Below are 23299 nucleotides of genomic sequence, written 5' to 3'. Positions count from 1 at the left end.
TGAGGTTATGATTAGGTTTAAAAAAACATGTTTTAAGAAGATAAATGGTAGAAATGGGCGGGGTTATACTTTGTGGCTGTAATAACTAGTGACGACCAAGCTACCCTTTCCACAGATTCGCCCGCATTGGCTGAGCCAAAAACAAAGTGTGGGAATACGTCTCCCATTGGCTAAATTACAGTTTACAATAGTGGTAACGCTAATATTTAGACAGCGGAGATCCAATTAATACAATGTGATGTATGTAAATATATAGTGATTAGATCATTTGATGCTCAATTATCTTTGTAAAAAAAAAAGTGTGTATTCTGTTGTTATTTTCAGCAACAAGTACGCAAACAGACGTCGTATCGTCATAGCCAATAGAATGTCGAAAGATGGCTGGTGGGCGTGATGGCGTCGGACATTTTGGCGGCGAGGGTCTGGCAAGTTTTTGTGTCTGACTACTCGACTGGAGGTCTTTGTTTTTTATTCTCTCGTTGGCAGTCACGAACATTTGTTATTTACTGGAAATGGAAAAAGAACTGTTTACTAAACTTGCATCTAAAATGGGTATAACCTCTGCAAGAGTTCTAAGGTGAGTCTGTAAAATGATCATATTAGCTAGCTAGTATACTTGAGACGGGACCATAGTTCAAAGCTAACGTTAGCTAGGTAACCTGCTTGCCAACAGCTGTTATTATTTTGTTTCTTGATGTTTCCTAAACCCTGTTTTGCATCTATATTACAGCCAAGCAGAGGAGTACATGCGGCTATCCCTGGTTAGATGCACAGGACTCAAAAATACTACTGGTACAAGCAAAGCAATAATTTGTCTTGAGCTGGCAGCAAAATCAACGAAGTTACCCCTGGACAAAGTACGTTTTTATTTTTATTTTTTACATTTAGCTTTGTGATGACAAGGCACCTCGCCTCTTAATCAAATAACTAATTACCCTGGTATTGCTCCGCTAACGTGCCCTATGAAAACTGTCTTTGTGCTATGTTTCTTCAGGAATATATCGTCACATTATCCGGGTTGAAAAATAAGCAGTATCAAAGCACTCTGAAGGCCATGGAATGCATGCTTGGCCTTGATTCTCACCTGGGACTCCGAGACCTTGCTGTTCAGTTTGGGTGCATGAATGCAGTCAAAGTAGCAACCAAAATACTAGAACGGTGAGGACTTGAAGAGTAGCCTACATCTGGCCAACACAACTATTCTATAAATCTTTTGGAAGCTACTATTTTAAGCAAGTCTTCTTTCCTGAGCAAGACAGTCCCAAATATCGTATAAGTTTATCAATGTAAATATGTTCATTTATTAAGATTAACCCATGTTTGTGTTCCAGGTATGAAGCAAGCCTTCCTGCTGCTCAGCAGAAAGATGTGGACCTGTCAAAACCACTCTTCACTACAGCTGCTTTGAACGCTGCATGCAAGTGAGTGTTACCGTGTTCTGTTTCTCCATAAACCATTCGACCTGATGATTTAATAAAATCTAATCACTATCCCCATATCCCCACATCTCTCCAGATGCTTGAAGATCAAAGTGGACAGGAAGCTGGTCGCATCATCTGGTGCCAAAAAGGGAGTCTTTGACAGGCTGTGCACCCAGCTCCAGAAACTGGGACAGGACATCTGCAGTAAGTCTGCTGTCAAATGATAAAGGGGTTTGACTAACATATGGTGGGAAAGCCCAGGAAGGGCCTTAGGATTTAAAAACGTACTTCTGAGCCATAATGTTCTGTTAGCTAACGATACCTTTTTCTTGCGACATACGCTTCAGAAAGCTGGTGTATGAATTATTGTGGCCTTTTTCATAATGACCATTTGTACTTTTGCCATTTGTACAACATGCCTATTACAGGCAATCTCTGAATGTTGTGGCTGAAATCAGTGCTGGCAGTAGGTAGAGTGAGTTCAGGTATGGTCCTCTCTCAGGTATGATCTTTAAGTATCTCTTGATTTTTTTACTCTTTTTTTTTTTTTCTTATTAGAAGAAGCCACTCCACTGAAGAATCCAGTTAAAATGTCACAGAAAAGACAGAACACACTCATGGAAAGTATTGAACAAAAAGAGGAAGGTAAATGTGACCAAATAACAACCATGCCAAATTCCTGATTATGTCCTTAGAAGTTTGGAACTCTTAATCTTTGCTGTTGTGCAGAATTAAAACAGTGTTGGAGGGAATATTTTCTGCAGTCTATCAAGGCCTTTTCCTCCTCTATTTCAGAGGAAGATCTGCCAATGTCTCAAAAGCAGCTGAAAGTGGACTCTGAGGAGAGTGCAACAGAGGATTACGAAGAGTGGAAGCGAAGAATCTTGGAAAATGCCCTTAAAGCCAAACAAGCCAATGCATGAAAGTTAATTTGAAATTCATTGCTGTTTATATATTAAGAAAGAGTGTCGTGGCTGAGCTGATTGAGGGGAAAGGTTCTCACAAGCTTGGGCATGTGTTCAGTGAAAATGATGTATGCAGTGCTGAGTAGTGAGGCTGGAGCTCTTGTTTTCTTTGAATGTGAACGCTAATGAGCAGGTACAAGTCTGCTAAGGAAGCACACAGTAGCTCCATATCTGATTTATTTCAGTTAACTGAAAGGGGTGTTTTTTATTTGATCATTGTTTGTTTCAACCATGGTTATTTTATGCTATAAGCAAGCATGATATGTTTCTATTCAAACAGTACATTGACTTGTCTGCCCCTCAGTGGTCATGTATGAGATGTACTCTTAAGAGAATTCTGCTGGTCTATGTGTTGGATTTGTACAGTTTTAAGATGAACATTCTGTGGTGTTTTTAAACGGCTAACTACAATTTCCCTCATTTTGTAAAATCACAATTTATGGTGTATTATAGACTGTTTTAACAGTTGGCAGCTGGCATTATCAACTGTTTTTTTTATTTAGACCACATTGAGTACCACAGTATGAGTCAAATTGTTTTTAATGTTTCCATCTGGGATTTTAGAAATACTTAGTATAAGTTCTGTGTTTCGTGTAGGCTTACCCCGGCGTGACGTTTTGATAACTGCACAAATCTCTCTCGGACAAGGTAATGTGTCAATATTTAGCATTGTGAGAATTGAGGCTTATGTATTGATTAAAACTCACCCTGTCCGAGAGAATAACACCGCTATCAAAATGGCATGCGAAGGTAAACCTACACCAAACACAAAATGAATTAGAATTTGTCAAATTCACGACGTGAAATGAATGGTGGGAAAAACCATTGTAACCATTTTTGTGTTTATGGGTGTTATGACGCCTCTGTGTTGGGACTATTGACAATAGTAGAAGTCAGTGTCTTTGTGGCTTCACTTAATTTAATAAATTAACATTTTATAGTCATATTGAGTTACTCTTGCTGATTTCAAGTGGAGGTGGGGGACACTGTCACAAAATAATGCTATATGGGAACACCGTACAGTCAGGTTGTGTAGCATGCAAAAAAAGTGGCCTATTCAAAGCCTTCATAGAAGGAAAGACAAGACAAGGCCATCTGTGTGATTGTGAAGATTCACTTACCATATTCAAATAACCAAAAAAAAAAGAAAGCCTTGCGAGTAATTTGTCATTGTGATGTCAACTTGATGTACATTCAGTAAAGCAGTTCAAACATATGTCAGTAAGATTTGTCATTAAATAAACAATTACACCGAAGTAAGTAGTAGGCAACCTGCTTGAAGCGCACTGTGAGCCCTAGATAATTTAGTAACCACTAACATCACCCACAGGAAGACTGCACAAAGTTGTGCACTGTACCGTATAAAAAGTGAGTAGAATACTACAGTACATTTCAATAAATGTCCATTGCAATTTGCATACCAATGCCAGACACTATTGCAGATCACGTCCTGTTCTGTTGCCTCAGTCCAACTAGCATAAATGGCAGGAATGCCTGCCATGGAGGTGCAGCACGTCAGCAATACACGCGAGGCACAACTACTCGGTCTTTGACAGCAGTCTTCTCACTGCTATACAGTGTTTATGGGATGATGCTGGCGAAACCTCTTCAGCCTGTTGGCTGCAGCAACCACATAGAAGTGTTTCTGCAAGGAAGTAGAATCATTGAATTTAGATCACTTTCTTATAAAGATTGTATTCCGACAATTCACTAACACAGATGCAATGTGACCTATGATGAGATTGCATGCGAACATGCGTAAATGGCTTCAGTCCTCACCTTCCACTGTTTATGAGCGGCCAGGTAGCGCTGGAGCTTGACTTGGGACTTGAGCCGAACCTGGTGCAATTTGGCTTTATCCTCCAGATTGTTCAGCCAGGCATGCTTCATGCAGCCAGTTGCACTGAGTCGACTGCTACAATACAGACCCAGGATAGGGGTATCAATACACACAGGTCTACAGCCCAAATGGACATTCAATCAAGAGACTTGGTTGACTATATTTTTACACGATGTGGTACAACTCCCAAAACTTGACGACTTCCAAAAACGTATTTCCCCTTTCTGTTTCTAAACTGAGTTTTCAATGCCTCTGCCATTATGGGGTGAAAACATTCTTCGTAACCCATGCCTCATCTAATGTTGTTAGCCTATAATGAAATAGCTGCTGCTAACAGCAGAGATGTACCCATTCCCTGGAAAGAAAAGTAGTCTACAGAGAGAGGCTAATGATGAGCCCACTATGATCCTTTTCACCATGGCTGATAGTGGGTGTGGGGGTGAATAACACACAACTAAGTAACCCGATTAGGAATGACCAGATCATTAATGGTGACACAGCACAGAAAGAACAACAAGGTTCCTGTTGCCTGCCAGCTGACCACTCAGTGAACAGTCCAGTGTGAGAGCACACACAACTCACTCAGGCCCTGGCAGTGTAGTTTGCATTTAATGTGACTCAAATGTGCTACTTTCTATTGACCTTCTATATCCTGTTTACTCAACTCGTTTGGATTTCATGGCACATATTCAAATAACCCATTTAGACAAATGGCCAAATGAACCATCAACAGTCTGATTGTGATTAAGTGGCAATGAGGTGTATTCAGTTGGAATATTCCTGCCTTAGGCAAACAATAGGCCTTTTCATTTGATCAAATGAGATGGTGCTCTGGCCATGATTGAGTGGGGAGGACAAAGAGGGAGAAACAATATAGATGAATAGGCAATCAATTGTAAGGAAGATATGAAATACCATTTAGTTGGAATCAGCAGTCTGGTAACAAAGTCCTTAGCTTCCTCTGTGACATTCTCAAATGCCTCTGAATCAAAATCCCAGTTGGCGTGAAGGATGTTGTTCATAGTCTCTGCATCGTTGTCCCCCAGGAATGGAGACAGTCCACTCAGACTAATAAAACAGGGAGATATTCTGGGTTAGTTACATTTTCATACAGTCCTTCTATACACTGACTCATTAGAAAGACAAAGCAGTCATCAAAGTCATGATGCTACAGAGAGCTCTGCCTCAGTGTCCTGTTGCATGGAATGAAAAGTACGGGCCAGGTATGCAAATATGAAGTTTGAGAATATGAATCTTAGACCCATAACACACTTCAACACAAAAGACTGTGGGCATTGGTTACGAAGGAGCAGAAGTGTGTGCCACGTTCCAGAGAAATTGAAACAAAACACACTCACATGCTGATGCTTACTCTAAATAGAATAGAATAATTCAATTAGCACCATGGAGCCCTGGGTAGTGCTAGGTATTCAGGCAAGCTGGTGGGCATAAAGTGTGACAGCCACACATTCTTATTTTGGGCGAACCCTCCTAAATCTCCTTGGACAGCTGTCAGTTTATTATCATTAATTGAATCTGCCGGGTCCTGCGAAAAAACAGACGGCCATTGGGATGCACACAGTTCATTCAGGGCCACATGGTTGAGGTTGACAGGCAACGTTGCGAGGGGGCAGCAGTGGGTATGAATTTAGTCATAGCTGAACAGTGTGCTAGTGTGGGTGACAAGAGACAAATGTGCATTTATAGATGGATTGCAAGCATGTTTCCGGTGGCTACGATACCATTGGTTGACCCTTTACAACAGATCAGATCCTCATGTTACACACTGTGTCCACTGTGTTACAAGGTATGACTGATTCTGCTGCCTTGCAGAGGTGTGTGGTGAGTATATTTGTCAAGCGGAGGTGGTTCTCTCTCTCTCTCTGTGTGTGTGTGTGTGTGTGTGTGTGTGTGTGTGTGTGTGTGTGTGTGTGTGTGTGTGTGTGTGTGTGTGTGTGTGTGTGTTTGTGTGAGAGAGAGAGAGACTCACAGCATATAAGTAATGACTCCCACACTCCACATGTCCGTTGGGAAAGAGACAAAGTCGTAGTTGACCACCTCAGGAGCCAGAAATTCTGGGGTGCCAAAATTGACCTTTAGTTTCTCTCTGGGTCTGTACCTGAGGGGAGACAAGCACATTTGAACTATGGGAACATAAAGATCCCACGTCTTACAACAGAGCTTCATGGGTGGAGACTCAGAGTTACAGAGATGGCCAACTTTTTACCAAGCTGTCTACTAGGTGACTGTTACCATGACTACCTCATTGGCTACTCAATTGAGAATGATGGGAAAAGGGGGATGTCAATAGATGAGATTTGTAGATTAAAACAGTTATGGTCACTGAATGGAGAAAATACTGAGAAACATACTTTCTGGCCAGACCAAAGTCTATTATCTTGATCTGGTTCCCTGTGGAGTTGACACAAAGAATGTTCTCTGGCTGAGAGGAAACAAGGAGAGCATGTAAGAATCCTCACACCAGGGGGATACGTAATATAATTCAAATCCATGTCAAACTAACAAGTCATGCAATATATTCTATGTATAGGTTACGCTTTTTACCTTGAGGTCTAAATGAAGAATGTATTGCTGATGGAGGTACTGTACCCCCTCACAGATTTGTCTCATAAACACGATGGCATCCAGCTCTGTCAGCAGGTAGTTCTCGTCAACTATCCGGTCAAACAACTCGCCACCGTCCACACTGCAAAGACAGGGAGCTGGTCAGTGCCGGAAAAGTGATATTGTGCTACTGTGCAAGAAGAAGCAAAGAAGAGCTGAGGAAATTAAGTGGCATAAGAGGTTAATTCCACTAAAACATTGCTTTATAGCCTGGAACAGTGTTTGCCGTACCCACATGAAATGCAGATAGGTGGTGCTATTAGAGTTGCAATTTCTAAATACTGACTTAATGCGAATAATGACTTACTACTCCATAATAAGCGTAAGGTTTGTCCGTGACTCAAAGGCATCATAAAGCTGAATCAGATTCACATGGTTAAGTTGGTTCATCACTCCTATTTCATTCTTCACTTCCTCCTTTGTTACCCAGTGGGAGGAAGGACAGAGAGAGAGAGAGAATAAGGAAATAAGAGAAGAGAGAGCAGGAAGTCACTCAACCTCAGCAAAAAGGAAAATCACAATCTATCACATTTCATGATTCTAGAGAAAAAAATAATCAAACCACTCTGGAGGGTGCTTATACCCATACCAATTATACGTATATGACACTATACCTTAAACTTATTAATTGAACGATGTATTTATGCAGACCTGGGTTCATATCAATGATGTATACAAACCCTGGATTGCTGATGCTATTTATTGGCCAGTGAGAGGCTTTGAAGCCACCGGTCGGCCATATTGGCACTACCCAGTAGGCACAGTCCTCCATATGAATGAATGGAATTCTACAGTATTTCAATTAAATGTTCAAGGTCAAAATTACATTTATTTAAGTATTTTTGCTGTTGTAGTGGGGACAGTAACATTAGTAATATAAAAAATATATACTATGATTTAAAAGGTATACATTAAGGTGTCTGTAATAGAATACATGTTGCAAAAACAAATGTAGACATTAGTAAATGCATTTCTATAGCTTCCAAAATATTTTTTACAATGGTGGGGGAGTGACAAAATGGCATGGTGGCTTCAACACAGCCCCCCCCATCAGTCATCTAATAATGTGGCCCCAATAAATGCCTTATATTGAAATTATTTGAAAGTATTTTCAAATTATTTCCTATAAATAGTCTACTATTTAAAAGTATTTTCAAATACTTAATAATAATAATAATATATGCCATTTAGCAGACGCTTTTATCCAAAGCGACTTACAGTCATGTGTGCATACATTCTACGTATGGGTGGTCCCGGGAATCGAACCCACTACCCTGGCGTTACAAGCGACCTGGGCTAAATGCATGGGAGTGTATTTGAGTCAGTGTATTTGACTATTTTCAAATACATGCAAATGTATTTTCCAAACACATTCCAATATTAAAATACTTATCTTTTACAATAACAATTTGTAAAAGACAAGTATTTTCATTTGGGAGTAATTGAAATATCCTAAAAATATATTATATTATATGATATTATTCCAGTAAGAAACAAATTAAAAGTGAATGTTTCTGATATTTAGGAGTACAAAAGAGCCATTTGCCATTCTGACCAAACAGAAATGTATTACCTCTGAACAAAATGCGTACATCACATATTGGACATGAGAAACATCGTACTTTGCTTAGTGTATGATTGATTAAGAAATGCATTATTAATCACAATTACAATATCAGCTTTCTGTACCAGCTTTCTGTTGTACTCATTCAATGTGTCAATAAAGGCAAGGTCAGAAGAGAAGACAAAAATGAATCGTTAAAAAAAAATGCTTATAAAGAGAGTGTGGTGATTAGCAGGTGTAATAGGAGGCGAAGGATGTGAAATGAATCCTGACGGGAGCCATGATGGATTTTGGGTAAAAGAGACACAGGTGCGTGCTGTGTGCGTTCTCAGCGAGTGTGTGTCTGTGAGTGTCAAAGAGAAATGGAAAGAGTAAGAATAGAACATCTAAATATGTGTAAAAATATGCAGAAATCAATCTGCTATTTCCTGGACATATCTTTTCAATAACCAAAAATATAGTTTTTTCAGCTGTTTGAAGCTGGTGTACAGATCCGAAATTAAAAGACACAAATATGAAACTTACCAACGGGAAGCATAGAAATAGTGCACATAGAACAGATCTACCGCTTCTTATGCCGGGTGTACACTACACGACTTTCAAAATCCAAACATCGCTGAACCTCTCACATTAAACAACCGTCTTTCCTGTGGTGATTTGTCTTGCTTGCCGATCTGGCACAGACGGGGTGTCACACACTACAAGATTCTTCACTTGGTCATGAGGATTCTCCACACCACCACGCTGTCTTGTGAAAACAATGACGTGATGATGTGATTAGATTGTTAATGTAGCTAGAACATTCACGCTTGCCATTCCAGTCAGACATTCACGCTTGCCATTCACGCTTGCCATTCACGCTTGCCATACAGAGTTGAAATTTGTAGCCAGCATTTAGAATTCAATAACATTGCTTCTGAACTTCATAGCTGAACTTCTGAACTTTTAACATTGCTTCTGAACTTCATAACGATTTGACACCTTTGCTTTGGTCAAAGGCATGTACAAATGCATATCACCCTGCATCCCACTGCTGGCTTGCCTCTGAAGCTAAGCAGGGTCGGTCATGTTCGGTCCCTGGACAGGATACCAGATGCTACTGGAAGTGGTGTTGGAGGGCCTGTAGGAGGCACTCTTTCCTCTGGTCTACAAAAATATCCCAGGGTAGTGATTGGGGACATTGCCCTGTATATGGTGCCCTCTTTCGGATGGGACATTAAACGGGTGTCCTGACTCTCTGTGGTCACTAAAGATCCCATGGCACTTACCGTAAGAATAGGGGAGTTAATACCGGTGTCCTGGCTAAATTCCCAATCTGGCCCTCATACCATCATGGCCACCTAATCACCCCCAGCCTCCAATTGGCTCATTCATCCCCCTTCCTCTCCCCTGTAACCATTCCCTGTGTTGTTGCTGTAAATGAGACTGTGTTCTCAGTCAATTTACCTGCTAAAAGAAATAAAATACTAGTGGTAGGCATGGCTCCTGCTGGAGAGTCTACACATCCTGGGTGATGCGGAACAACGTCATCATCTCACTGGCTTCTTCTCTGGCGAGCTCTCATTGACCTATTACTGACCACCGTTCTCAAAAGTTGTCGTTGCACATCTCAAACAAAACAGGAGCTTTGCAGATTTTGTGCCGATAAAATCAAACGCGTTTGAAAATATCGGGGCGTCTGGGACTGCTCAAAGATGAGATCGGTAGCCCTCAGATTGTTTCTCTGACACACTCATGTTAAATGAGTTGGTGACATGGCGATTTTGTCTCTGATCTCAAAAGCTTGTCTGGGATAGCTAAATCAGGGCCAAAATCGTGTAGTGTACACAAATTTGGTCGAGTCACATCTTTAACTTTGTTGCGTAGTAATTTTTAATTTTGAGATAGAGAGAGAGCTTGTGTGTGTGTGTGTGTGTGTGTGTGTGTGTGTGTGTGTGTGTGTGTGTGTGTGTGTGTGTGTGTGTGTGTGTGTGTGTGTGTGTGTGCGTGTGCGCGTGCGCGTGCGCATGCACGTGCGCGTGCACGTTTGTACGTGTGAGTATCTCTTTAAGCTGCGGCTAGAGAATTGCTCACATAGAACCTCATAAATAAACTTGACAGGAACATAGAGAGAGGTCAGGGTGGGTGGTGAAAGGTTGGGAGTCAGAGAGAGGAGGGGTACAAAGACCACAGGTCTGTTGTTGTATATCCACTTACTCTCTCCCTCATTCCCTTTACTTTGATCAACTTCGCCGCGAGGATTAGGCCCGACGACAGTTCTGCACACTTATGGACCTGCCCAAAACGTCCCCTGTGGAAACAAGGACACATATGAGTGCACAGATACTTTACATACATGCTGAAGAGACAGGTGAGAACACAAATATTTGTTCATAGACATTGATGAGCACACATACACCCAAGCACAGAGTCTCAACGCGGTATTCTCAGAATCCGAGCTTCAGGTTATGCAGAACCTTTAAAATGCTAGAACTCAAGGCTACAGACACCCTGACAAAGGAACCAAAGGGCACAGACCCACAAGCAGTCAACCTTGAGGGGGTATCCTTTGCGTTGACCTCTGTCAGGGCTTTGCTGACATACTCCAAGGTCCTGTTTTACTCCTCTTGTTTCATTGGAAGTACATCATCATCCGCCACACATGGAGAGTTTACTCAGCCAACTTCTTGATGTAGCGAGAGAGCGCCTCCACTCGACATGGACCACGGAGATTTAAAAAAGCCCCTATGCAAATGGGAACTCAACACCTGCCCAAAATAAACCCTGTCCATGACAAGCATAAAAGAAGCCAGTGCTTATTTGCAGACTCTGTTGGGGATTAGCCATGTCTGCGTTGCCAGTTGTTCAGCTCTGCGGCTACGTACTATCTCTCCCTGCTTTGCCCGTCGCCTGCTATCATGCTATACTGCTCAGTCTGTCAGTCTGCCACCCCTGTTTATCTGCTAACGCTGCGCCTGGTTACCGCTGCTGCAGCAAACGGCTCCTGGTGTGTCTTCTACGTCGCTATTGTCAGCCAACATCATTGGGTAGACCTGACAGTGTGTTTATAACAGTAAAATAACAGTTGGCAACCCTCACTTTCAGTAAGTATGTTGTGGTTTGGTTTGGGGGGGGGGGTAACAATAATGGGAATAATATATGCGACACCACAGTCTTATGTGTACGGTAAACACATTCTCGTTGCCCTTAAGAATTAGGACTCACCCTCCGAGAACCTCGTTAGGCTTTACAGCGTAATAAGAGCCCATCGGGACTTGCTTGGCACTCACAATGCGGTGCTCAAAGGGGGCAGGCAAGGGTGGGCAGTCATCTGGAAGAGAAGAGCACCGGAGCATGATTTATTATATGCTTGGTGGTATGGGTAATGATCTGTGGACCTATTGGAGGACTGACAGACCATGAGGAGCAAAATTCATACTGCATTTCACCCAGTAACATACCGTTGTGCAATCCATATTGTGCTGAAATTGACATTGATATTGCCCTTCTCACCTATGACCAATTGTTGTGCATCCAGAGCTGCCCCCTGTGCAGTTGCTGTAGGGTTTTTAACAACTAAAGGGGGAGTTGGCTGAGGAATAACTGGTTCCGCAGAATCTTTCACTGTCTCAGACTCTGGTTGAGGTGGAACAGGTTTTCGCTGCTCTGTGGCCGACACAGGCTCAGGCTGGACCTGAGGGACCATCGTTACTGACTCTGCTTCCGGTTTGGTGACCACATCCAGTGGGCTTGTTAGCGCACTGCTGTATGGGGTTGGTGGTGTTACAATGATAACTGGCTCCTGAGGACTGACCGCAGCCTTTGTAAAGTCCTCTTCAGGGAAAGTGTCCTCCTTGGAAGGAAGAGGGAGACTTTCAGCGGCTTCCCCCGGGGGTTGCCCCGAGAGTTGCTCCGGCAGTTGCTCCTCAGTGGTGGAGGTAGGTGGCTGAGATGCAGTGGGTTCTGGATCTTGTGGAACCTCTGTCTCCTTGACTTTGACGTACTGACTGTCAAACTCACTCCCCACCGAAATCAAGGTCACATCAGGAGTCCTAGCAACACAGTAACATTACAAAACAGTCAATGTTTGAACAATGCACAGACCTACACTTTTTCTTCATTAATGAAACAGAATATACATGTAACTAATGAAAACAAGGTGACGGCAATATATTAGATGACATTTTAGATGGTGTTTATTAGTCACATATACAGGGATGCAGATGTAATTGCAGGGTACAGTGAAAATATTATGCTCCGGGTTCCAATACTGCAGGTCAAAATATGGATAGTAACAATAAAAGTTATAGGCTATGAGTAGAGATAGATGCTGATTCTCATGTTAAGTACCCCCCATTCTTGAAATACCACTTAGTAGGCATGTAAAAATTGGCAACAGGAGAACCCTTTGATGTTCTGTATTCCCTTCAGCATGTACCTCGTGTTGCTCACCCTACTCACCCTACTAGTGAGAGCCCACTGCCACTTGAAAACCTTTCACTAGAGACATGAAAAGGCAGCAGTGGGGTTTAGCTTGAGGATCATTTATCATATCCCCCCGTGCGTTCACATTTCTAGCTGAAAGTGTAGGTCAGTGAGTGCAAGTGCTTTGTTATCTCTTCGATGACAATTGACGTCAACTCAACAGCTCCACCTGTCACACTTCTCATAACCCTGTTGGGAGTAATGGTGCTGCTATTTGTTGACAAAAAAAGCACTTAAATAAGAAGAGAGATTGCCCTTTGGAATTCTGGTATTTTCTTTTGGTTATGAATCAGTGACAGCCTACCTCCTCAGCTCAGAAAGCACTTCGATGGTGACCTCCACCTGAGCTACGACCACATCAGAGGCGAAGGTCTGAACTCTGGTGGGCTCTCTGCTCTTTAAGGTGACCTCTTTGGGCTTGCGAGAGCCTTTACTATTGGAAGATGGGAATAAGGCCTCGTCGACTGCAGGGCCCTCTGTGAGAGCTTCTGATAACCTGCAGGGATCATGCTCAGGAGGATTTGGGACTTCCACTTCATGGTCTGTGGCCTTCGTTTCCTTTACAGGGAGTTCTACCACCGGCTTGTCACCTGTGGGGAGAACAGCAACAGACGTATGAGAAGGAGTTAGCTCAAGTAATCACTAATTTGCTTTTAAATTAACAGGTGTGCCTTGTTTGTTAAAGACCAAGTCCATATTATGGCAAGAACAGCTCAAATAAGCAAAGAGAAATGACAGTCCATCATTACTATTAGAGATGAAGGTCAGTAAATCTGGAAAATTCCAAGAACTTCAAGTGCAGTCGCAAAAACCATCAAGCGCTATGATGAAACTGGCTCTCATGAGGACCGCCACAGGAATGGAAAACCCAGAGTTACCTCTGCTGTTAAACAAATCAAAATATATGTTCAATTTTAGATTCATCAATGTAGCCACCCTTTGCCTTGACGACAGCTTTTCACACTATTGGCATTCTCTCAACCAGCTTCACGAGGAATGCTTTTCTAACCATCTTGAAGTAGTTCTCACATATATTGCACACTTGTTGGCTGTATTTCTTCACTCTGCGGTCCAACTCATCCCAAACCATCTCAATTTGGTTGAGGTCGGGTGATTGTGGAGGCCAGGTCATCTGATGCAGCACTCCATCACTCTCCTTTATCGTCAAATAGCCCTTACACAGCCTGGAGATGTGTTTTGGGTCATTGTCCTATTGAAAAACAAATGATAGTCCCACTAAGCGCTAACCAGATAGGATGGCGTATTGATGCAGATTTATTCTAAATAAATCACGGAAAGTGTCACCAGCAAAGCACCCACACACAATCACACCTCCTCCTCCATGCTTCACGGTTGGAACCACACATGCAGATATTATCCGTTCAGCTACTCTGCGTCTCACAAAAACACGTCAGTTGGAATCAAAAATCTCAAATTTGAACTCATCAGACCAAAGGACAGATATCCACCGGTCTAATGTCTATTGCTCGTGTTTTTTGGCCCAAGCCAGTCTCTTCTTCTTATTGGTGACCTTTAGTAGTGGTTTCTTTGCAGAAATTGAACCATGAAGGCCTGATTCATGCAGTCTCCTCTGAACAGTTGATGTTGAGATGTGTCTGTTACTTGAACTCTGTGAAGCATGTTTTTGGGCCGCAATCTGAGGTGCAGTTAATTCCCGATTTCTGAGGCTGGTGACTATAATGAACTTATCCTCTGCAGCAGAGTTAACTCTGGGTCTTCCTTTCCTGTGGCGGTCCTCATGAGAGCCAGTTTCATCATAGCGCTTGATGGTTTTTACGACTGCACTTGAAGTTCTTGAAATTTTCCGGATTTACTGACCTTCATGTACAATAGTAATGATGGACTGTCATTTCTCTTTGCTTATTTGAGCTGTTTTTGCCATAATATGGACTTGGTCTATAACAAACAAGGCACACCTGTTAATTTAAATGCATTCCAAATGCAAGCTGGTTGAGAGAATGCAAGAGTGTGAAAAGCTGTCATCAAGGCAAAGGGTGACTACTTTGAAGAATCTCAAATATAAAATATATTTTGATTAGTTTAACACTTTTATGGTTACTACATGATTCCATGTGTGTTATGTCATAGTTTTGATGTCTTCACTATTATTCTACAATGTAGAAAATAGTAAAAAATAAAGACTGGTACTGTATAAATAATATTTGATTGATTAATTGATTGATTGAAAACAACTGAATTTTTTAAAATCAATGCCAACCGATAACACAGAGACAAGTCCAGCTTACCTGTGGCGATTCGTAAGCCCTCCTCCTGGACCTGAGTCTCCTGGTCGCAAAGAGTGACTTTAGGCTTTATGCTGCTATCTTCTGATTTAGTTTTCTGAGGGAAGAGAACATCCTTCATATATATTGTTCCTTACTACTTCCTCACAATCAGGTCTAACAATCATTCTACCACCAATGTGGTATAGTAGGTCAATTCCAGGAGTATGTATGATATCAAGTTTGAACAAGATAAACCACATATATCAAACAGGATAAAGAAAAAAACAAGTTAAAAGGCTGAAATATCTGATCTAAATGTTTGTTCACATCCACTCATCACCACATTGCCAAAACTTCAGGCATAGACTTGAGGCATGGAGAATGATTGAGGCACAGTCTTTTTAGTATTAATGATGAACTAGTGTGACATATTTGAAATGACAACACATAACTGATAACAGATGCCTACTGGGCCGACTCAGCTGGACTCTGTTATTAGTTTACTCTAAGCCATGAGTAACTGGGAGATGCCAACAGGGGATCTGGCCTGGAAGTACACCGCAGGGTCATAGCATGGGTGGGCAACTGTGTGATCGCACGGCATACCTTACTGGCTCTCATTAGAGTCCATCTGTCTGCCTAACGCGATCAGACTATTTACGAACACTGCATTAAACTACACTATCTCCACCCCCCCAAAAAAAGATCTACATTTCAATCTATTAATCAAATGTATTTTATAAAGCCCTTTTTACACCAGCAGTCACAAAGTTTTTTTGTGAGCCTCAAACCCTTAAGAGCAAGCAATGCAGAGGCATTAGCACAGTGGCTAGTAGCCCTTGACTGTCAGTTCCATTTCATGGCACAAAAGATTCCTTGGACGAAGGCGTCTTATGTAAGGAGGATTTTTGTCCAGATCCGCGACCTTATCTTTCATATAATAATTTTCCAAAAGCAGAATCAAAGCAAATGTTATTTGTCACATACAAATGGTTAGCAGATGTTAATGCGAGTGTAGTGAAATGCTTCTAGTTCCGACCATGCAAGGTTAAATTGATACTCACCTTTTTTGGGTTAGGGTTCCAACACGGCCATATTAGGTTACAGTGCTTGTTTACCGAAAACAGACGGTAGACAGAGTGGACTACCTGTGCTAATTAGCTCGCTGCATCTTCGAACAGCTGTGTGTAAACGGAAGACAGATGCCACAAACGTGTTGTCACTGAAAAATAATGTTGGCTGCAACTGTGTTAATAGAGGTTAAAACAGTGTATAGTAAGTGTGCATTTTGAAGTGATGTGAAAGTATAGGATTTATATTTCTAGAACTTTACCAAAATAGAGACATGATTCATGTTTAGATGGAGTATTTGGCTGTTTTGGATTCCAGAGCCAATTCGCCCTTTAAACAGAGCATGGAAAAGGACAAAGGAGTAAAGTTAGGCTCCTTTAGTCCAATATTGGGCTAAGTGGCTCCTCTTCTGGCTGTGCCAGGTAGAGATCTAAGAGTACTTGTGTGGCCATTGAGGCCACATTGTTTTACAAGACTTATATTGGTGCTATATCTGAGTGTTTAACACCTTTTCTGTCTTCGGAGTTGGGTCATTTTAGGGGATTTGAATCTGAATTGGCTATCCCTGGCCTCAATGCATATGCATTGATTTTAAACTCACTCAATTGATGTCAAAGCCCACATGGCGAAAAGTGAAAATTCCTGTTAACTCCTCTTTGATTGATTTAATTCATAATAACCCGCATAAATATTTGTCTAGCTGAGTATTTACACATGATATCAGTGATCATTGTCCCATAATATGTATTAGAGATACGAAACAGCAAAATGCTAATTCTCATTTAATTAAGAAGACACATTTTTAAAAGTTTTCCCCTCAAGGATTTTTACAAGACATGTTCTACTCTGATTTAGCCACCGTCTCCTGTATACCTAACACTGAGTTGGCTCTAGAAAATGGGTGATTGTCCTATGGCTGTCTGAAGTGGTTCTCAATGAGAATCAGGTGTTTATCGTTGTCTCTGATTGGGAACCATATTTAGGCAGCCATATTCTTTGGTTGTGTTGTGGGTGATTGTCCTTAGTGTCTTGATGTCCTTATTCTGTGTTAGTTTGCACCAGTTTAGGCTGTTTCGGCTTTCATTACGTTTACTGTTTTGTTGAGTTTGTGTTTTGATTCGTATTATGTTGTTTTATTAAACATGGATCGCAATCTACACGCTGCAGTTTGGTCCGACTCTCCTTCACCATTAGAAAACCGTTACAGATGTGAGAAACTCATCATCATGCAAGAAGCCAGACAAGTGAAAATTATGGCTAGTAAAGAAAACTTTAAGCTTGTCTCTCAATTTAAAAAACATGTCAATACTTTGTCCCTTGATAACCAGAGCATTTCTGTATGTTGTAAAAGCGTTACATGCTCGCTGCCCATATCTTTACACAGTGCAGAAAATACACGAGAGTTCAAAGGCCTTGCTTTAACAAAGTTAACCATTTTCACTGTAGTGTCCAAAATGTATTTCAAGCTGTCGGGCATTCCCTTGGCAGCAAGAGCCTCTCGGTGGATGCTGCAGTGTACCCAAGTGGCGTCGGGAGTAACTCCACAATGTCTCCCAGTCATGGCATTTGCGCCATCAGTACAGATACCAACATGAGCAGCAACTACGTTTGTCTACATACGGGCCGTTAGTGGAATTCCCGTAAGAGAGTAATGGTTAATGCGATTGGATGTTAATTATTTGACTAGGCTAACTGTATTTGACATTGTGTTGTTATTTCGCTGAACACAAGATGGTTTAATTTTATTTTTGGCAGTGAAACGATGCTACTCAGGGAGAAAAAAAACTAAAATATAAATGGGCTGTTTGAAAATGTGAAGAAGATTTTTTAAAACGTTTTTCCAATTCAAAAAATGTATTTTTGAAAATGTGAATCACGTTTTTATTTGCCGTACCCCCGACGGCATTGCGCGTACCACCCCCAGTTTGGGAATACCTGTTCTGGAAGATAAACATGCCCCTTTTAAACAATTCAGATTCAAAGATAGCTCAGAAGAAAACCAAGAGTTAGATCTATCTCAGCTCATTCAGGTGAGAAATCAGGCCTGGAACAACGGAAGGAAAACTGACTCTGTAGTGGACTGGCAGTCTTTAAGGCAATTGAGAAACAGATACTATCTCGATTAAGAAAGTTTAGTCAAGCTACTTTCTAAGCTCTATCTCTTGCTCTGCTGTTGATCATTTTTGGAAAACAGTAAATGCTATGAAGTGTACAAATTCCTCTTCATCCCTGCCTAAACAAGTTCTGTCTGACTCTGGCATCATAACTGTGAAGAATGGGATAAATTATGCTTTTAGTCCTAATTTTATCTTGACAGGATTTTTATTTTAGAGAAATGGTGGTTTAACTGACCCTGGTCAGTCAATCTACTGCTCTTCCCTTTGCCAGCCTCTAGCTCCACTGAGGCTGATATGCTTGATCCATTTTTGCTGCAGCTCTCTGCCGCCTTGATAGCTGAATAATTAACCCAGATTTTTTACTGGACTGTTATATCTGGTACTATCCCCAAGGTTTGGAAGACAGCCCATGTACTCCCCCTTCACAAAGGTGGCCTTATTTCGAAGCATTCTTGCCCAGCTAAAGTATCAGCTAAGATCTGTCTTATCTTTGAAATGCATTCTAAATGTACATCAGTCAGGTTTTATACCCAGTCATGATGTGGTTAACTGTATGGATAAAAGGCAACATTGTGCTGCCCTCTTCATTGACCTGTCAAAGGCTTTCGATACTGTTGATCACTCACTGCTAATTCAGAGGCTTTCTTCAATTGGCCTAGACCAGGCTGCATGTAACTGGTTAATAAATGACTTGACAGATAGAACTCAATGTGAATCTACTGGTGGTGTTAAATCAGGATAATATGAAAGGTGTCCCGCAGGGTTCTGGGCCCTGTATTTTTTACTGTTTCCATTAACAATATTGACCTTTCTGTAAAAAATTGTAACCTGCATTTGTATGCCTATGATACTTTTGTGTATGCTTTTGCCCCCATGGTTGACCAGGCTCTACCTGAACTACAGGCTGCATTCCTTGTATTACAGAAAAACTTTATTGCCCTGAAATTAGCATTGCAGGTAAAACTAAGTATATATTGTTTACATTTACGTCATTTAGCAGACACACGACTTACAGTAGTGAGTACATAAATTTTTTTTGTGCCCCCCCCATGGGAATCAAACCCACAACCCAGGCATTGCAAATGTCATTCTCTACCATCTGAACCACACAGGAGGATGGATACTCACTGGAGTCTAGAGCATAAAAAATAACGATTTAAGCATATGCACTTTTGATGGTGTCCATATTGATCGTGTCCCGGCTTATACATATCTGGCAATCTGGATAGATGAAAAGCTGTCTTTTAAAAAGCATATTGACCAGTTAGTTAAGTAGCTGAGAATAAAAATGGGCTTCTATAGAAATAGACCCTGGCTCTTGCTAATTAGTAGAAAGCAGATTATTCAGTCGACGTTCCTATCGGTCCTAGACTATGGCGACATGATCTATGTCAGAGGTGGGCAATTTGCTAGGGATGTAGAAGAAGTGTGACACCAATCGGGCCCTCGGAGGACTGGAGTTGCCCACCCCGGATCTATATGAACGCAACTGCCACTTCATTAGAGCCGTTAGATGCAGTTTATCATTACAGGCAACAGTTTTAGTGCTCATCACTGCATTCTCTACCAGAAAGTTAGTTGGACCTCTTTGATATTGCGTAGGTTGATACATTGCTATGTCTTAATTTATAAAGCCCTTTTACAAAAAGTCCCACTGTAGCTAACATCTTTACTAAACTTTAGACGTGCGAATTAACACATCCGGTCTCCGGGATGGTTAACTCTGGAAATGCCTTTGGTCTCTACTGAGATAGGTAAATCAAAATATTTTGTAATTCTATGAATCTTACCCAGTTGATTAACTCACCCACTCGCCCAAATCATAAATGCCCAGAAAAATCTACCCGGATTGATTTGATATTGACAAATGTTCCACATAAATATTCTGCGGTTGGTGTTTTTTGTAATGATTTAAGTGACCATTGTGCTGTTGTTGCTGTTAGAAATACTAAGGTTCCAAAGACCATCCCACGTTTTATTCGTAAGAGAAATTTGAAGTGTTTTAATGAGCAGGCTTTCTTTCATGATTTGTTTTATTTTGACTGGAGCAAGATTGAGTTTTTATCCCTAATGTGGAAACTGCCTGGAAATTCTTTCATGATGGTTTCTCCCAAATAGTAAACAAACATGCCCCATTCCGCAAGTTCAGGGTTAAAGGGCGGGATAATCCATGGTTTTCTTCTGAGCTGTCTTGTATTATTCACAACCGTAATCTAGCCTGGGCTAAAGCAAGGAAATCATGTTCTGATGCTGATTGGCTTATTTTTAGGCAGTTACGAAAAACAAGTGTTATTTTCTTCTCAGGAAGGCCAAGTCTGAATATTTTATGTCTGTTACCACTGATAACCTGAATGACCCTAGAAAGTTCTGGAAGGCTATTAAGTTTATGTCTGGTAACAGTGATGTTAATGAATTACCGTCATGTGTTTTGAATGACTCTGTTGCTATATATGACAAAACTGAAATGCTGAATTGTTTCAATGAGCACTTTGTATCATCTGGCAGCTGATTTCATAGCTGAACCATTTACATCTCTGTTCAATCTAACCCTGGAATGTAATGAAATTCCAAAGATCTGGGGAGATCCAAATCTTTTAAATAATTATAAGCCAATCTCAAAGCTGTCACCCCTGGTGAAAGTGAAAATACTTGAAACCCTTGTAAGTGAACAGCTAAAATAGTTTTTATTTACTAACTCTATTTTATCAATGTACCAATCGGGCTTCAGGAAGAAGCATTGCACAATTACAGCAACCATGAAGGTTTTAAATTATATCACTGAAGCGATTGACAAAAAACAGCACGGTGTCTCACTTTTTATTGATCTCTCTAAGGCTTTTGATACAGTTGATCATCCTATACTAAGGCAGAGATTGTCGAGTGTAGGTCTTTCGGAGCATGCAGTTGCATGGTTTGCTAACTATCTGTCTGATAGAACTCAGTGCACTCAATTTGATGGGCTTATGTCTGTTAAATTGTCTGTCTTGAATGGTGTGCCCCAAGGCTCTGTACTTGGTCCTCTCTTATTCACTATTTATATAAATGATTTAGACAAAAATGTCCAAAATGCACAACTTCATTTTTATGCTGATGATACTGTTATTTACTGTTGTGCCTCGTCTCTTACAAAATCTTTCCAGAACATGCAAACTGTTTTTATACTGTTCAACATACCTTGTGTCAATTGAAGCTTATCCTCAATATTGACAAAACTAAACTAATGGTGTTTTCTAATGCAAGAAATAGACCTCTGAACCTTTCACATATTACTACTTGTCAGGGCAAGGAAATTGAGGTTGTAACCTCATATAAATATCTTGGAATTTTAATTGATGACAGCCTCTCTTTTAAATTGCATATTCAACAACTTACAAAAAAATTGAAGCTGAAATTGGGATTTTATTTTAGGAATAAGGCCTGTTATTCTTTTGAAGCCAGAAGGAGGCTAGTATCAGCTACATTTATGCCTTTACTAGACTATAGGGATATTTTAAATATGAATGCATCCGCTCAGTGTTTGAGATCAATTGACACTCTTTACCATGGCACTTTGAGATTTATTTTAAACTGCAAAACCCTTACGCACCACTGCACTTTTTATACCAGGGTTGGCTGTCCTTCTCTAGTCACTCGTAGGCTCAGTCACTGGTATACTTTTATTTACAAAGCCATTTTGGGTTTACTACCTTTTTATTTGTGCATTTTTATTGTTCAGAAATGTGGTGGGTACTCTCTTCGTTCGCTGGACTTTATCCTGCTAACTGTTCCAAATGTCCGAACTGAATTTGGTAAAAGGGCTTTTATGTACTCTGCACCATCGTCTTGGAACACCTTACAAAATACTTTTAAACTGGAAGAACTTGTCCCGATTGGTGTTTTTAAATCACTGATGAAGGATTTTGAGGCTGATTCCCTGACCTGTCAATGTTTTTAATTTGCTGTTTTATACTTTTGTGAATTCAATGGTTTTTACTAGATTACTTGTAGTTTTTCATGTTGTCTGTCTGTAATTTTTTTGTAATGACTTGGTGCTGCCTATCTTGGCCAGGGTGCTCATGAAAAAGAGTTTAATCTCAATGAGCCCTTCCTGGTTAAATAAAGGTTAAATAAATAAATAAAATAAAAAAGATTTTTGCTTGCATTTTGTATTTATATTTTGTAGTGTGTATTTTCTGTCATTTCTATAATTCAGTACTCATCTGTAAAAGAGACCTTGGTCTCAGTACGACTCCCTTATAAAATAAAGCTTCAATAAATAAATAGAGATCCTATTGAATTACTATTCTAATTCCTAATTTTATATTCAAATGAATAGATGACCAGCATTTCGTTCCATCTGCCTTCTAATAGCTTGTTAGTAGGCTACTTTATGTTGTAGCACACATTAGTATTTAATGTCAAGATAATCAAGATGCCAGTGATGAGATTCTTCATACATTATAATCCAGATTATTTACCCTAAATTGTCATGAGCTTGGGGGAAAAGCATATAGTCAGTGGGACAAATCCCTCTCACTTCATTTTCACTTTGGATTTTATGCTAGCAAACAGCCTTATCTTGACAGTAACACGAATGAAACAGCTCACATTGTTTCCCAACAGCTGGAGAAACATTTTAGAGACAGTCCGACAGTGACACAGGTCGCCAGGTTCAGTGACTTTGCACAAGGCTACTCTGTAGCAACACTTTGCACTGGGGATTTCAACTGACATTTTGCTGGACAAACGCCCACCTTCAACTTACACTTCCTCATTATGTTAGGTCATGCCCTATGAAAATAGCAATGACCATTTACGAAGAGTTAACATTTAACAAATATGCTGTTATCGAAGTCAAATCACCAACATTGAAATCATTTCCCCACAAGCCCAAAGCATGGATTTGTAATTTTCAAAGATAAATCGTTCCCCTTATTTTACACCACATCATGTGGTGAACTAAACAGGATGAAAATTGCATATCTGTACTGCAAATGATGAACTAAT

At 40.7% G+C, this 23299-nt stretch overlaps 2 protein-coding genes across 3 annotated transcripts in view; one reads left to right on the top strand and one right to left on the bottom strand.

Annotated features, from left to right (window-relative positions):
- The first annotated feature begins 223 nt into the window (after window positions 1-223).
- On the top strand, window positions 224-3330 carry LOC118358366 (origin recognition complex subunit 6-like). The gene is made up of 7 exons (XM_035736124.2): window positions 224-577; window positions 731-857; window positions 995-1158; window positions 1332-1421; window positions 1516-1625; window positions 1980-2066; window positions 2217-3330. Exons 1-7 carry the CDS (start codon window positions 513-515, stop codon window positions 2342-2344), a joined length of 771 nt encoding a protein of 256 aa, XP_035592017.1. The 5' UTR covers window positions 224-512; the 3' UTR covers window positions 2345-3330.
- A 150-nt stretch (window positions 3331-3480) lies between these two features.
- The window catches only part of LOC118358359 (myosin light chain kinase 3-like), a 34376-nt gene continuing 14557 nt past the window's right edge, over window positions 3481-23299 (bottom strand). For both annotated transcript variants that reach the window (XM_035736111.2, XM_035736102.1), the window contains exons 2-13: window positions 15147-15240; window positions 13184-13469; window positions 11908-12446; window positions 11620-11725; window positions 10612-10705; window positions 7159-7268; window positions 6792-6933; window positions 6599-6669; window positions 6217-6345; window positions 5142-5294; window positions 4166-4301; window positions 3481-4031 (exon numbers count right to left, since the gene is read on the bottom strand). In XM_035736111.2, coding sequence (XP_035592004.1) covers window positions 3957-4031; window positions 4166-4301; window positions 5142-5294; window positions 6217-6345; window positions 6599-6669; window positions 6792-6933; window positions 7159-7268; window positions 10612-10705; window positions 11620-11725; window positions 11908-12446; window positions 13184-13469; window positions 15147-15240 — 1935 coding nt within the window. In that variant the 3' untranslated portion in view covers window positions 3481-3956. The remainder of the gene's footprint in view (window positions 4032-4165; window positions 4302-5141; window positions 5295-6216; window positions 6346-6598; window positions 6670-6791; window positions 6934-7158; window positions 7269-10611; window positions 10706-11619; window positions 11726-11907; window positions 12447-13183; window positions 13470-15146; window positions 15241-23299) is intronic.

Source organism: Oncorhynchus keta, chromosome 2 (assembly GCF_023373465.1).
Source record: "Oncorhynchus keta strain PuntledgeMale-10-30-2019 chromosome 2, Oket_V2, whole genome shotgun sequence".
Classification (NCBI taxonomy): Eukaryota; Metazoa; Chordata; class Actinopteri; order Salmoniformes; family Salmonidae; genus Oncorhynchus; species Oncorhynchus keta.
This window is presented reverse-complemented; position numbering and strand designations above follow the sequence as displayed.